This window comes from Mastigoproctus giganteus, chromosome 6, assembly GCF_048544385.1.
Source record: "Mastigoproctus giganteus isolate SK-2022 chromosome 6, ASM4854438v1, whole genome shotgun sequence".
NCBI classification, from domain to species: domain Eukaryota; kingdom Metazoa; phylum Arthropoda; class Arachnida; order Uropygi; family Thelyphonidae; genus Mastigoproctus; species Mastigoproctus giganteus.
Window position 1 is genome coordinate 28,908,103 of NC_143580.1, and position 14,573 is coordinate 28,922,675.

Genomic DNA, 14,573 nt, shown 5'->3' on the forward strand with positions numbered 1-14,573 from the left:
ACTTACTGGGTGTGTAAAGCCCAACCTTAAAGAAAAGGTTCTGGTATATACAAGCGTTAGTAAAAAATGGGTGTTAATACCACAGGCTTGTAGAGAGGAAGGGAAATTGAAACCAAAATTAAAAGTGGGAGTTACCTGGAGTCATTAAGTCGAGCGGAGGAGAGACATACACAGCCAGGAAGCAAAAGGGGGAGACAATGACAAGTCACCGAGTAATATAGATTTAGAGAAACAGATAGGGATGACCGCTATCTTAATGGGGGGGGAGTGGGAAAGATGGCCTAAAAACATGAAACGTCAGACAAAATGCCGCATATATACCAATATGGAAAGGAACATGTGAAACAAAGTAGAACAAAAATAATTCCGAACTATAAGAGATAAATTCTGCGAAAATTTAGATGATCAGAGAACAGAGTTTATAGATCATGTCTCCAAACTTCCAAGATGACAAACTGCGGAAGAAAGAGAAAAACTCAGTTTGGCACAGCAAAGGTTGATTGAAGGTTTAGTGAATCCATTGAAGAAAGGCTGCATATTTGCTCCTTCCTTTTTCTAATACTACAGACAAGTTTGGAAGTGCAGTGTGGTACATTGTCAGTAGTCCCCTGATGAATTTGCTGACTATGTATCATTCTTCTTCTTTTTTTTTTTTTTTCATCTACTATATTCAGATTTTGCATATTTGACATCCCCTGATTTGACCTCTTGCTAAAATTGCCCTCCCATACATGAATATTGTGTTATTTATTTATTTGTTATCTATTATTATTATTTATTTATTTGTTATTTATTATTATTATTTATTTATTTTTCTTCCAACGATAGGGGTAATCCTTGTCCATTTCTCTAAATCTGTATAACTCGGTGACTTGTCATTGTCTCCCCCTTTTGCTTCCTGGCTGTGTACATCTCTCCTCCGCTCGACTTAATGACTCCAAGTAACTCCCACTTTTAGTTTTGGTTTCGATTTCCCTTCCTCTCTACAAGCCTGTGGTATTAACACCCATTTTTACTAACACTTGCTTATACCAGAACCCTTTCTTTAAGGTTAGGCCTTGCACATGAAAAGACTTTATCTTTATACTATCTTTTTCTATTTTTTTCCCTATTTGTAGAACTATTAGTGTAATACAATGGTGATACGAGTGCTCCGTCTATCCTCAATCCTATCACTATTTTCGCCTTCTTTTGACCATCTTTTCCTCCCTTCCCCTCCCCAAAAATTTTACCATTCCCTATATCATTTGCTTGTCTACACTTTTTCATTCAAATTGCTCTGCTTCATATCTGAATTTTAATTTTCTACTAGGTTAATTTAATAACCTTTTACCCCTTCCACACTTCACATTTGTATTATATTTCACATTACACTTTTGTAAATTTGTATTTATTTTATTTTACATTATTTACTTTACTTTTACACTGCATAGGGACTACTTTGTCTACTAGTATTATGATAAAGGCTGTGTATTTTCTCCCCCTTTTTCTAATACTTACAGACAAGTTTGGAAATGCAGTGCCTGGTGCATGGTCAGGAGTAATCCCCTGATGAATTTCCTCACTATGTATCATTCTTCTTTTTTTTTCATCTACTATATTCAGATTTTGCATATTTGCCATCCCCTGATTCAACCTCTTGCTAAAATTGCTCTCCCATATATTGTTATAACACTGAATGTAGTGTTATTTATTTATTTTTTTGTAATTTATTATTATTTTTTTTTCTTCCTCAGTCCCAGTTCATTTTTGTACTAGGTTTTTCAAATTCTTTCACCTGTTTAACCACTACTTCACTTCCACTTTCAACTGTCCCTTAAAGCAGGCAGAGGTGAAGGTGATTCTTGCACAACTTCTGTTAGAATAAGTAGCAACCTGGAGTGAGGGGTGCTGGGAGTTTCAGGGACTGATGGCAGTCATCGTGAAACAGGTGGGTATATGGGATGTGTTAGGGTAACTAATAATAAGGATAGGTACATGTATACCAATGCTAGAAGTATAGTAAATAAATTTGATGAATTTGAAGTGTTGGTCAAGTCATCAAAGGCAGATATTGTTGTGATAGCAGAGACGTGGTGTCACACAGATATAAGGAATGCAGAACTGGAATTTGGGGAGTACAATGTGTACAGAATAGGAAGGGAAGAGGTGTTATGCTGTTAATTAAGAAAAACAAAATCAAAAGAAGTGCATCCAGTTGATATAGATGAACAGTGCACTGTTGAGTCAGTTTGGTGTGACATAAGCACTGCGAAAGCAAAAATAAGAGTAGGAGTTTGTTATAGGCCTAATGATGCAAATGAATACAATGAACAATTGTACAGAGAAATAGTGGGCTAGTAAATCAGAATGTCTTATAATGGAGGATTTTAACTTCCCAGATATTGGAACTTGTGGGTTGATCACTCACACACTAGTAAGACTTTTGTGGATTTATTGTGATTGTTTTCTGCAGCAGCATGTTTGAGAGGCAACCAGAGAGTAATACTCTTTATCTGGTTATCAGCAGTGATCATTCATGTATTAAGAATTTGCAGATAAAGGAACCACTAGGTGGCAGTGATCACACTGTACTGATGTGGGATTTACTTAAAGATATAATTACCATCAGGGGTAAAGGAAAGGGTTTTTGCTTCCGTAAAGGTGAGTACAGTGGTCTCAGACAGTTTAAAGTCTGTACAGTGGGATCAACTGACGATGTTACCAACAGTAAATTCTAAGTGGGAAGCATTCAAGGAATTAATCGTGGACGCTACTAAAAGTTTCATACCTATTAAGAAATGTTGTTCAAGGTTTAGGCCTAAATGGCTATCAAATGAACTAATGAGACTCGTGACAGAGAAGAAAAATGCATGGAATGCATATAAATTATCAAACAACTCAGAAGCCTATGGCAGATATATGACTATGGCTAGTCTCAGGTCACAAAGGAGGTTAGGCAGGTGAAGGCAGATTACAAGAAATCTTTGGCAAAAGACGCTAAGAAGAACAGCAAGAATTTCTTTACTTATATAAACTCTAAAAGGAAGGGGATGAATCTGATTGGTCCACTTGATATCGATGGTTCGACTGTTGATGATCCTGCTCAGATAGCAAACAAACTGAATGAGTATTTTGCATCTACATTCACACATGCGTTATTAAGGTTTGAAAATGGCAGAAGGTTATCAAATTGTAGCAGGGTGCTTAATGATTTTGTAATAACTGAGAGCAAAGTGGAGGAGAAATTGTTGAAGTTAAATATAAGAAAGGCACCCGAGGTGGATAAGATCTATCCAATTATATTAAAGGAGGTGGCAAAGCAACTAAGCAAACCCTTAGCCATAATTATGAGAGCATCCTTGGACTCAGGGGAGGTCCCCATGGACTGGAGATGTGCAAATGTATCCCCAATTCACAAAGGGGGATCGAAGGGTGACACGAGTAATTACAGACCAGTTAGTTTAACTTCTGTTCCGGGTAAAATAATGGAGTCTGGTTAAAGATGCATTGCAGGATCATCTAGACAAGATTGCAGCAATAATTCAGACACACCATGGGTTTGCATATAAATTATGCAAAGTCTTGTCTGAAAAATTTGATAGGATATTATGATATGGCTACACAGGAACTGGATGCAAAAAATAGTTTTGATATCATATATTTGGATTTCAGGAAAGCTTTTGACACTATTGCGCATGTTGTACTATGTACTATGACACTATTGTACAAATTGGAGCAGAATGGTATTAAGGGTAAGTTGCTACAATGGATAAAAGGATGGTTGAGTGGGAGAAGACAGAGGGTGGTAATCAATGGGTGCTGCTCTTCGTGGACTAATGTTATTAGTGGAGTCCCACAGGGTTCGGTGTTGGGTCCACTGTTGTTTTGTATATTTATCAATGATATTGATAAAGGTATATCAGGCTTAGTGTCAAAGTTTGCAGATGATACAAAGGTTGGCAGGGTTGTTAATGACAGTAATGGCAGTGTGCTACTGCAACTGAATGTAGATAATTTGGGCAGATGGGCTAAGAAGTGGCAACTGAAGTTTAACTTTGACAAATGCAAAGTATTGCATATGGGTAGAAGTAACCCCAGAGAAACGTACCAACTCTGTGGTACTAAACTTAAGGTGGTAGAAAATGAAAAAGGCTTCGGAGTAATTGTGCAGTCAGATATGAAGTTTTCTGAGCAATGCAGACAGGCTGCCAGAGCAGGTCATGGGGTTTTGTCAATGATATATAGGAATTTTGCTAGCAGGGAAAAGGAGGTGATTGTCTCTCTGTATAAGGCAATGGTCAGGCCATGCCTTGAGTGCTGCGTACAGGTCTCGAGGCCTCATTTTAGGAAGGATGTAGATTTACTTGAACGTGTACAGAGAAGGGCAACAAGATTGGTGAGGGGAATGAATCCCTTCATTCCCCTTACCAAGAGAGGCTTAAGTTCTGCAAATTGCAATGGCTGGAAACTAGACACCTGCACGGTGATCTGATTGAGGTGTATAAGGCCTTGAATGGGTTGAGCATGCTGAATTCTGATGGGATCCTTCCACTTGTTCAGATTACAAACCTAAGGGGGCATAAATTCAAGTTAAGAAAAGACAGATGTAGAATAGATGTGCAGAAATTTGCCTTTAGCCAGCGGGTGGTTAATTGCTGGAACAAACTTCCATCTGTCATTGTGGAAGTTGATAGGTTAAATAAATTTGAGGAACTGGACAGGCAAGTGTATGAGCTTATGATGCTGCATAAGCTCATACACTTGCTTTCTTGCATCACATGCCACTACTACTACTTCTAGTTCAGGCACCTTGTATACTTTTCATTTCCATTTTCACAGTCTCTATCAATTATAGAAACCACACATTTTATATATATATATATATATATATACACTGAGTGATCACCGAATTATGATCACCACTAAGAAAACTGAACGCGACCTGTTGACCACATGAGGTACGAGAGAGCGGAGTTAATTGACCTGCATAGCATAGATAAGATGTCAGTGGTTCAGTTGGCAGTAAAATTCCAAGCGTGAAGGGTAAAAGGAAGGATTTATCTGACTTTGATAGTGTACAGATTGTTGGTGCTCGACAAGCTGGTGCCTTGATTTCCCAAACAGCTGAACTGGTGGGGTGTTTGAGAGCTGCTGTAATTGTGCCAGGACTGGCATCAAAATGGTCAAACAACCTGACAGCACAACTGCAAAGGTCAGCAAAGGGTTGATGCTAGAGATAAGCGCCAGGTCAGACGACTCGAACAGGTGCAGCACTGTTGAAGAGTTGACTACCCAATACAACATGGTCCAACCCGGAACAATATCTGGCATGACCATGCATCGCAAGCTTGCAAGTATGGGCTATACCAGCAGACGACCCCTATGGCATCCCTCCTAACCAAGGTTCATCAGCGTAAAAGACATGCCTGTTGCAAAGAGCATGCAAGGTGGACATTAGAAGACAGGAAGAAGGTGTGCTGGTCAGATGAGTCGCGTTATTTACTCCACACTGTGGATGGTCATGTAAGGATTTGGCGTCAACAACATGAGGCTCTTGATCCATCATGCATTGTATCAAAAGTGCAGGCCAGTGGAGGCAGTTGTATGGTGTGGGGCATGTTTCACTGGCAGGAACTTGGAACCCTGGTGTGGTCCGGTTGAATTTCTGTAAGTCACAACCATAAAACAGTAAAAACAATTAGCAGATTCTGGTTTATTGGTCTTTTCTGTTAGTGCAATCCGCTATAAACAGATAGTAAACTCAATCTTATTGAATTTGTGATAATACAGACACTTGGAATTCTGTGGGTTTTTATGTTATTATGGTGAAATGTTTCCCCTTCTATGAAATCTTCTCTTTGTTCCTATTTTTTAAGCTTCGTAACTTGTTACTCCTCCTCACTTTCGCATATCATGTTAGTTGCAACTTGTGAGTGCTATGTTCTTTGTTATTGATTGCTTATCTTTTTTACTGTTTTAAATTTGAATCCCCCCCCAAATGTCAGTGAACAGAAATATCAACTAGTTAGTATGTACATATTACAGTGTCTTAATTATGCTATGCACGTAAGCTTAAATTAATTTTTATTTTACCAACCTGTGGAAAATATTCTTCCGATTTTAACGTATCATTTAGTTTTTTGATAGGTATGGTAATAAAGTGTACACTTGTGCTTAATATACCTTTTACTTTTATAGCCTGTGGATATTATTCCTCCTATTTTCACTTAATAGAATTAAAATTCAATTCATAAACATGATCACAATGACTAGCGCTTACTACATATTGTATAGTGAACGTACTTTACTATGGCGAGCCATCATAATGTGATTTGATCGTACAGAGAATCAATCGTAAAGCTGGGTCCTCTGTATTTTTAACTATAATTGGGGCATCCGCTTAATTGGGCCAAAATGCATTATCCTGATTTGTCCCAAATAATCGGAATCCACTGTATATATTGTAAGGTAATAATAAAAATCATAATTTACTAAACATCAGGTCACTGCAGTTCCTTTGAATGAACAAAATCTGGTTTGTGAATGGTGAAATTAGAAATTAAAGAGGAAACTGAATAAGCAAACAGCAGTTGGCAAAACTGGGGAATAAAGAGGAAATTGCGTATTGACAAGCAATGCCTTATATCAGTTTTGTTTTGTTTTGTTTTTTATCAAACTAACTTTTTATTTTATATTTATTAATTTTTTTAGCTTTACAAATTCAAGAAATAAAAAAGATTTTATTTATGAAAGCTAAAAATTTACCTTATAATGGCAGTGATAATATTGATTGCCATTATAAATTTTAACTCAGGTTGGAAGTTTTTAATAAAGTTTTTTTTAGTAAATGTATAAAATGTATCTGTATTTATTCTTATCTTGTAGCAGTATGACTTTTTTGTGAAATTAATTATGGGAATGGCCATTTTAGAAAATAGAAATTTTCTACATGGTTATTTTCTTTTATTATCCACAGAACGTAGGGATCTTTTTTTCAGGAATTTTGAGAATATATGGTTAAATAGCTAAGATAATTTTAATTTTTTTTTTTACATTATATGACAGACAAAATAAATTTTATTAATATTTGGATTAGTATTAGTATTTATTAGTATTTGTTTTCCTCTTCTTTGCAGAGAGCATCTGCATATGAAAAATATAAGTTTGAAATAGAAAAAATGCTAACACTTGCAAAACTCCAAGAAGAAAAAGATGCCGAGGCATCTGCAAGGGAAGAAAGAGCTGCTCTATATAAGGTATGATTGATTAATTAATACTGCTTTGATTTATACTAATCATTTCTTTATTTCCTAGATAGGATTTATGGGATAAAGGTGTGATGTTTTTCTAGTATGAATCAATCTACTAAAATTAAAATTTTAATAGATTAAAACTTCAGATGCCAAGTTTAAAAGCAATTTGATATAGAATGTTAAAATGTGTAGTACAAAAGAGCTTTTAATGCTCCAGAATCTAGTCCTGTTTTGTATTACCTTTTTGCACTCTTATCCCATGGTGTTTTTCCTTCTGCATGAAAATCCCTCATATCCAACCAGATTTTAAAATGGGCAACAAATACTTCCCTTTCAGTTATTATTCCTTAACTGTTGTTCCTTAACTCAAACCTTTCCAAAGTAATGCAAAAATTCATTAACCACAAACCTTGTACTATTTTAATACCATCTTATTAACAATTGCAAGTATATACCCCTAAGTGTCAACCCATGGTAATATCTTGGCTTGTGTTGTTCATTTTTAGACATATTTTAATGAAACGTTTTTGGAGAAAAACATCTTTTGTAACAGTTGCTCTGGCTTTTGAATATGTATGGCAGTAAAGACTGTCTAAACATGCTTTCATCAGCTGTAATTATGAGAGCAACTTAGGATTCAGGAGAGTACCTCACTCACTGCAGGTGTGCAAATGTATCCCCAATTCACAAAAGGGATTCAAAATGTGACACAACTAACTATAGACTTGTTATTTTAACTTGTGTTCCAGGGAAAATAATGGAGTCACTGGTTAAAGAAGCATTGCAGGATCATTTAGACAAGACTGCAGCAATAATTCGTGCACAGCATGGGTTTGTCAAGGGGAAGTCTTGTCTGACCAGTTTGATTGGATACTATGATGTTGTCACAAAGGAACTGGATGCAAAAAATAATTTTGATATCATATACTTGGATTTCAGGAAAGCTTTTAATACTGTTGCACATGGAAGACTGCTGTACAAATTGGAGTGGTATGGCATTAAGGGCGCATTGCTTCAATGGATAAAGGGATGGTTGAGTGGGAGATGAGAGAGAGTGGTAATCAATGGAACAGGAACTCTACTAATGTTATTAGTGGAGTTCCTGTTCTTTGTGGACTAATGTTATTAGTGGAGTTCCCCAGGGTTCGGTGCTAGGCTCATTTTTGTTTTGTGTATTCATATTGATGAAGGTATATCAGGCTTAATGTCCAAGTCTGCAGATGGTACAAAGGTTGGCAGTGTTGTCAACAACAGTAAAGGCAGTATCAGGATCTAGATAAGTTGGGCAGATGGGCTGAGAAGTGGCAACTGAAGTTTAACATTGACAAATGCAAACTACTGCTTATGGGTAGATGTAACCCAAGAGAAATGTACCAACTGTGTGGTACTACATTCAGGGAAGTGGAGATTGAAAATGACCTGGGGGTAATTGTGCAGTCAGATATGAAGTACGCTGAGCGGCGCAGACGGGCGGCCAGAGCAGGTCATGGAGTCTTGTCAATGATTTATAGGAAATTTTTTTTTTTTTTTTTATGAAACCCCCAAACACGAAAGGTATCAAAACCTCTAGTACTCAGCACCATGCATGGGTTGAAGGAGAAGTATGGGGGGAGGGGGATGCCGGAAACTTTGCTCTAGAGACTAAACATGGGTTTCACCACTTCAAGCCTCCAATAAGCAAAGTGGTGGTATTTCACCGGTTGATGAAAGTCATCTACCACCTGAAAGCTTTGCTAGCAGGGACAAGGAGGTGACTATCCCATTGTACAAGGCAGTGGTCAGGCCACACCTTGAGTATTGTGTACAGGTCTGGAGGCCTCATTTTAGGAAGGATGTAGAGTTGCTAGAATTAGTACAAAGAATGGCAACAAGATTGGTGAGGGGGAACAAAGGGGTGCTCTTACCAAGAAAGGCTTAAGTTCTGTAAATTGCAGCACCTGGAGACTAGACACCTGCACGGTGATCTGATTGAAGTGTATAAGGCCTTGAATGGGTTGAGCAAGCTCAGTGCTTATGGGATTCTTCCTTTTGCTCAGATTATGAACATGAGGGAGCATAGATTCAAATTGAGGAAAGATGGTTGTAGAACAGATGTGCAGAAATTTGCCTTTAGCCAACGGGTAGTTGATTGCTGAAACAGACTTCCATCTCTTGTTGTGGAAGTTGATAGCCTTAAATAAATTTAAGGCTGAGCTAGACAGGCATTTGGTTAATGGATGGGTGAAATGGGAGGGATTTTTTTTTTTTTTTTTTTTGGCTGTGCTGCATAAGCTTGCTTTCTTGCATCGTATGCATCTGCTCATGCTACTGTATCAAAATTTACTTTTACTAACATCAGATTTGATTGCATTTTTGCTCTTCCCCTTTTTTCATCTTTAGCCAAATTTGACTTAATCATTTTTACTTTACGGGTCCCTGAGGTTGTCACAGACATTCTCTCAGATATGCCAGACAAGCTGTATTTGCTACCTGGGAGTCTAAAATGCTGATGGAACAGATATTCGGGTGACACTCAAGTCAAGTAGACCCAATTTTGGCGAAGTCAGGACGGTCTGTGACAACCAAATCCTCTGCTTGCACCTTCACAATGGTGGGACTGTTAGTAATCCTGGGTTTAATCTCCATGCCCAAGTACATGGTGGATGACCACCCAGGTGCGAACCAACGTAAACAGGGGTCGAGGTGTGGCGCCCACACCACATGGAGGAATTCTGCCCCTCTATGTAAATAAAAATGAAAGATGCTTTTCATATACATAATTTTATCTATGGGTTTTAATTATCACTCATTTTTATTTACTTATTTTTCATTTCATGTAAATTAAATTAATTCTCTTTGTAAATTTGGTGAATAAAAAAATGCAAGCGGTAATGTTTGTCTTTTTTATATAATGGCTATTTCTGTATATAATTTTATTCCATAATGCATATGTGCATGTATAAAACATCAAACTAAAATATGTTAATAAAATTGTTTAAGTGTTGGTGTTGAATTGAATCGAAACCTGTGAAAATAATTATCACTTACTCTTTGCTCAGCAAAGAGGAGGTGATTAGTATGAGGACCCCAGTTATGGATTAGGTGCTATCAATTTAGTTTTGCTCAGTTTTATTACATGTATACATTACAGCTATGCAGGTTGCATAACTGCACTATATATATATATATATATATATATACAGTGAAACTTCTAATGGACACCTCTCATTAACGGACATCTCTCTACAACGGACATTTTCAAATTCCCCAACTCACCTCTATTGGTTTTAACGTGTTTGCAGCTTCTGCCTAGCGGACATTCTTTGTAACGAATGCGGACAGGCAATCTGCACTGTTTCGTTTAGATTAGCACTGAATTTGATCTCCCCATAACGGACAGCGGGCAAGCTTACGGCCCTTTTTCTAGGAACTTTTCTTCCACGTATTGCCTCAATCGTGTGTTTATTTTCTATTTCCGATTCTCTGAATTTTATCAAGGTTTACGTCGCGGTTCTAAACCCTTTTTCAAGAATTTTAAGGCACGTGTAAAACTTCTGATGAATTCGGTGTGTGCAGGGGGGGGAATTATGGTCTGCCTTTCGTCTTTTCAGTTTTGTTCAGTGTCGTGTGAAGTGCACAATGTCTTCTCGTAAACATTTAACTTTAAAAGATAAAGTCGAACTCATTAATGCGTATGATCGGCAAAAAAATAGTGTTCACACTCTCGCTGTAAAATTGAAAATCGGGAAGACGCAGGTAAGCGACATCCTAAAGAAAAAAAAATGAACTGCTCAAACAATTTTGGCAACACGGAAATGATCAGGTTCAAAAATCATTCCCGAAAACTGTTGGACTTCAAATTGACAATGTTACATATGAGTGGTTTTGTCGCGAACATGCTAAAAAAATTCCCATTAATGCGCCTATTATTAGGGAAAAGGCTTGTAGGTTTCGAAATCTATGGGAGTAAATGAGTTCAAAGCTTCTGTGGGATGGCTAGACAAGTTCAAAAGTCAGCATAAAATTTCTTGGAAAACCGTAAGTGGTGAAGGTGAATCTGTTGATACTGGGGTTGTAACAGAGTGGACCATCAAATTGGAAGATTTATGTCGTGATTTTGAAGCTAAGGATATTTACAACGGTGACGAAACAAGGTTGTTTTTTAAAGCTCTTCCTGAAAAAACAATGAGTCTAAAAAACGAAAAGTGCCAGGGCGGAAAAATTTCTAAGGAACGCTTGACTGTACTATTGTGTACAAATATGCTGGGAGACTTTGAACAACCTCTTGTTATAGTAAAACCACAAAATCCTCGTTGTTTCAAGGGCATAAAGTTGAATCTTTTGAATGTTGACTGGAAGTCTAATAAAAAAGCGTGGATGACACGAGATATCATGAGCGAATGGATAAGTCACTTTAACCAAAACTTGATTTGTCAAAACAGAAAAATTATTCTTTTCATGGATAATGCTGCATCTCACCCGCACATTGAATTGTCCAACATTCAAATCGTTTTTCTGCCACCAAACACATCTGCAGAGTGTCAGCCCTTGGATTAAGGGATAATAAAAAATTTTAAACTTCACTACAGAAAACTTGTTTTAAGACATCTCATTGCAAACATGAACGATGTAACATGTGCGAGTGACCTTGCAAAGAAAATCAGCATCCTAGATGCGATTCAATGGATTTCCTCTTCAGTAAACACAATTAGAAAACAAACTGTCGTGAACTGTTTTGTAAAGTCTGGCTTCTCAAACGCAAAAATTGAAGTTGTGAACAGCAATGTGAAGCAACAAGAAGAACAAGAACTTCATCTATTGATAATGTACAATACTTCAGCTACAAGTGACCCTGGGCGCCTCCGTAGCCAGGTGGGAAGGAGCGACAGTGCGTAGCACACGCTTCTTGATTAGACCGGGGTTCAAGCCCGTCACCACCGGATACGGAAAGGTCAGGGAATGACCACCGCATATTCCCGGAGCAATATGGCCTTAGTTGCTAATGCTCCTAAAAAAAAAACCAAAAAAAAAAAAAAAAACAAGTGACCCTGGCTGCAAAGATATAGACTCGAACTTCACTACAGAAGATTGTGCTCTAGATATCAACGACATTATCATCGATATTTTTCAAGAAGTTCTTCTTGAGGATGAAGAAATGGAAGGAGGTCATTATGTCGAAGAACATATTAACGACGAACCACCGATGAAAGTAGAAGAAGCGCTCATACAAATCAATCGTTTAAAAATGTTTTTCGCCGCTGAAGTATCTTACTGAAGGACTTTCGATGGTTTTTTCACTCCAAACAAATGTTGAAAACAAAATTATCAGCCGGAAGAAGGTGCAGAAGAAAATAAGTGATTACTGTATGTATTTTTCATAAGATAAAGTCATAATATGCATAGCACAATTGTATGAATATTATTTACAAAAATATTGTGCAAAATCTGTATATAATTTAATTTAATTTTACAGTAAACGTTTAACGATTTTTCTTTATCTCTTGTGTATGTAATTGTATATTATTTACAAAAATATTGTTCAAAATCTGTATATATTTTAATTTAATTTTACATTAAACATTTAACGATTTTTCTTCCTTTTTTTTTTTTTCTTCTCCCTCAGACTTCTTGTTAGCAGACACTTCTCTCTAACGGACACATTTTCGTTCCCCATGGCTGTCCGTTAAAGGGAAGTTTCACTGTATATATATATATTTGTATATAAAATTGTGTTTTTAATGTCCTGTGACAGTAGTAAGAGGAAACAAAAATACTCTCTCTCTCTCACACACACACAAGATGACATTTCAAGGTAAAATGGCTCAGAGAGTAGAGACTTTAATCTAAAAATGGCTGAGGCCAGGGGAGTTTGTATTATTTATTGTGAATATACAGTGCTGGACAAATTAATGGTAACTCACCTGATTTTTTATTTTTAGCTCATAAATATGTATTTTAACTTTATTTACAACATGCTATGTTTGAAAAAAAGTTCTTGTTTTCTTGTTATTAACAAGAAAAAATTTTTTAGTTGTGTGTTACCAGTGTCAAAATGATAGCAACATTTTTCAAAACTTTCCTCAGTATTAAAAGACTTAACCACATCTCTTCCACCCTGTGAGTGCCCCATGGTATTAAACCACATTTCACAAGTTTAATCACTTCCACCTAGAGCAAAAGCTCATTTGTGTTACGAGAGTTTGAAGAGAGAGAGAGAGAGAGAGAGAGAGAGAGAGAGAGAGAGAGAGAGGCGCAGGCAGGCTGGATTTTCCCATTAGTGTTCCTACAATTTTATAAAATTTACACTTTGGCTTTGGTAAAGTTAGGAAAATGGGGTTAGAGATCAATATTATACAAGAAAAGCTACTGAAATTAAGATTATGAAGGAATGTGGAAGACAAAACAAAATTGTCCAAATTTATGTAATTGACAGTTGGGCAACAGTTAATGAAAATGGCCGACCTTGATGAAACTTACAATGGTAAGTTTCATCTGTTCATCAATGAACAGATTTGTAATGTAATAAGCAGAGCCTGGATTATAAGCAAAAGTCAAAAAAAAAAAATTGACAGACGAAATAATTCAGAATACTCTAAAACTTCAGAAAAGGCATTTAAAGTTTACTTTAAATTAGTAGTAGTAGTAGTAGTAGTAGCGGCATGTGATGCAAGAAAGCAAGTGTATGAGCTTATGCAGCGTCAGCAAAAAAAAAAAAAAAAATCACACCATTTCCTCCAAATGCCTGTCTAGTTCCTCCTTAAATTTATTCAACCTATCAACTTCCACAACGACAGATGGAAGTTTATTTCAGCAATTAACCACCCGCTGGCTAAAGGCAAATTTCTGCACATCTATTCTACATCTGTCTTTTCTTAATTTGAATTTATGCCCCCTTAGGTTCGTAATCTGAAGAAGTGGAAGGATCCCATCAGAATTCAGCGTGCTGAATCCATTCAAGGCCTTATACACCTCAATCAGATCACCGTGCAGGTGCCCAGCCACTGCAATTTGCACAACTTAAGCTTCTCTTGGTAAGAGGATCTCTTCATTCCCCTCACCAATCTTGTTGCCCTTCTCTGACATGCTCAAGCAAATCTAAATCCTTTCGTAAAATGAGGCCTCCAGACCTGTACACAGTACTCAAGGCGTGGCCTGACCATTGCCTTATACAGAGGGACAATCACCTCCTTTTCCCTGCTAGCAAAATTCCTATATATCATTGACAAAACCCCATGACCTGCCCTGGCAGCCTGTCTGCATTGCTCAGAAAACTTCATATCTGACTGCACAATTACTCCCAGGTCTTTTTCATTTTCTACCACCTTAAGTGTAGTACCACATAGTTGGTACTTTTCTCTG

The 14,573-nt window shown here is 37.1% G+C and overlaps 1 protein-coding gene across 1 annotated transcript in view; it reads left to right on the forward strand.

The window, feature by feature from the left end:
- LOC150084121 (dynein regulatory complex subunit 3-like) overlaps nucleotides 1-14,573 on the forward strand; it is a 170,850-nt gene that overhangs the window by 95,938 nt on the left and 60,339 nt on the right. The window contains exon 5 of the mRNA XM_090375044.1: nucleotides 7,119-7,238. Within this exon, the coding sequence (XP_090231170.1) occupies nucleotides 7,119-7,238 (120 nt within the window). The remainder of the gene's footprint in view (nucleotides 1-7,118; nucleotides 7,239-14,573) is intronic.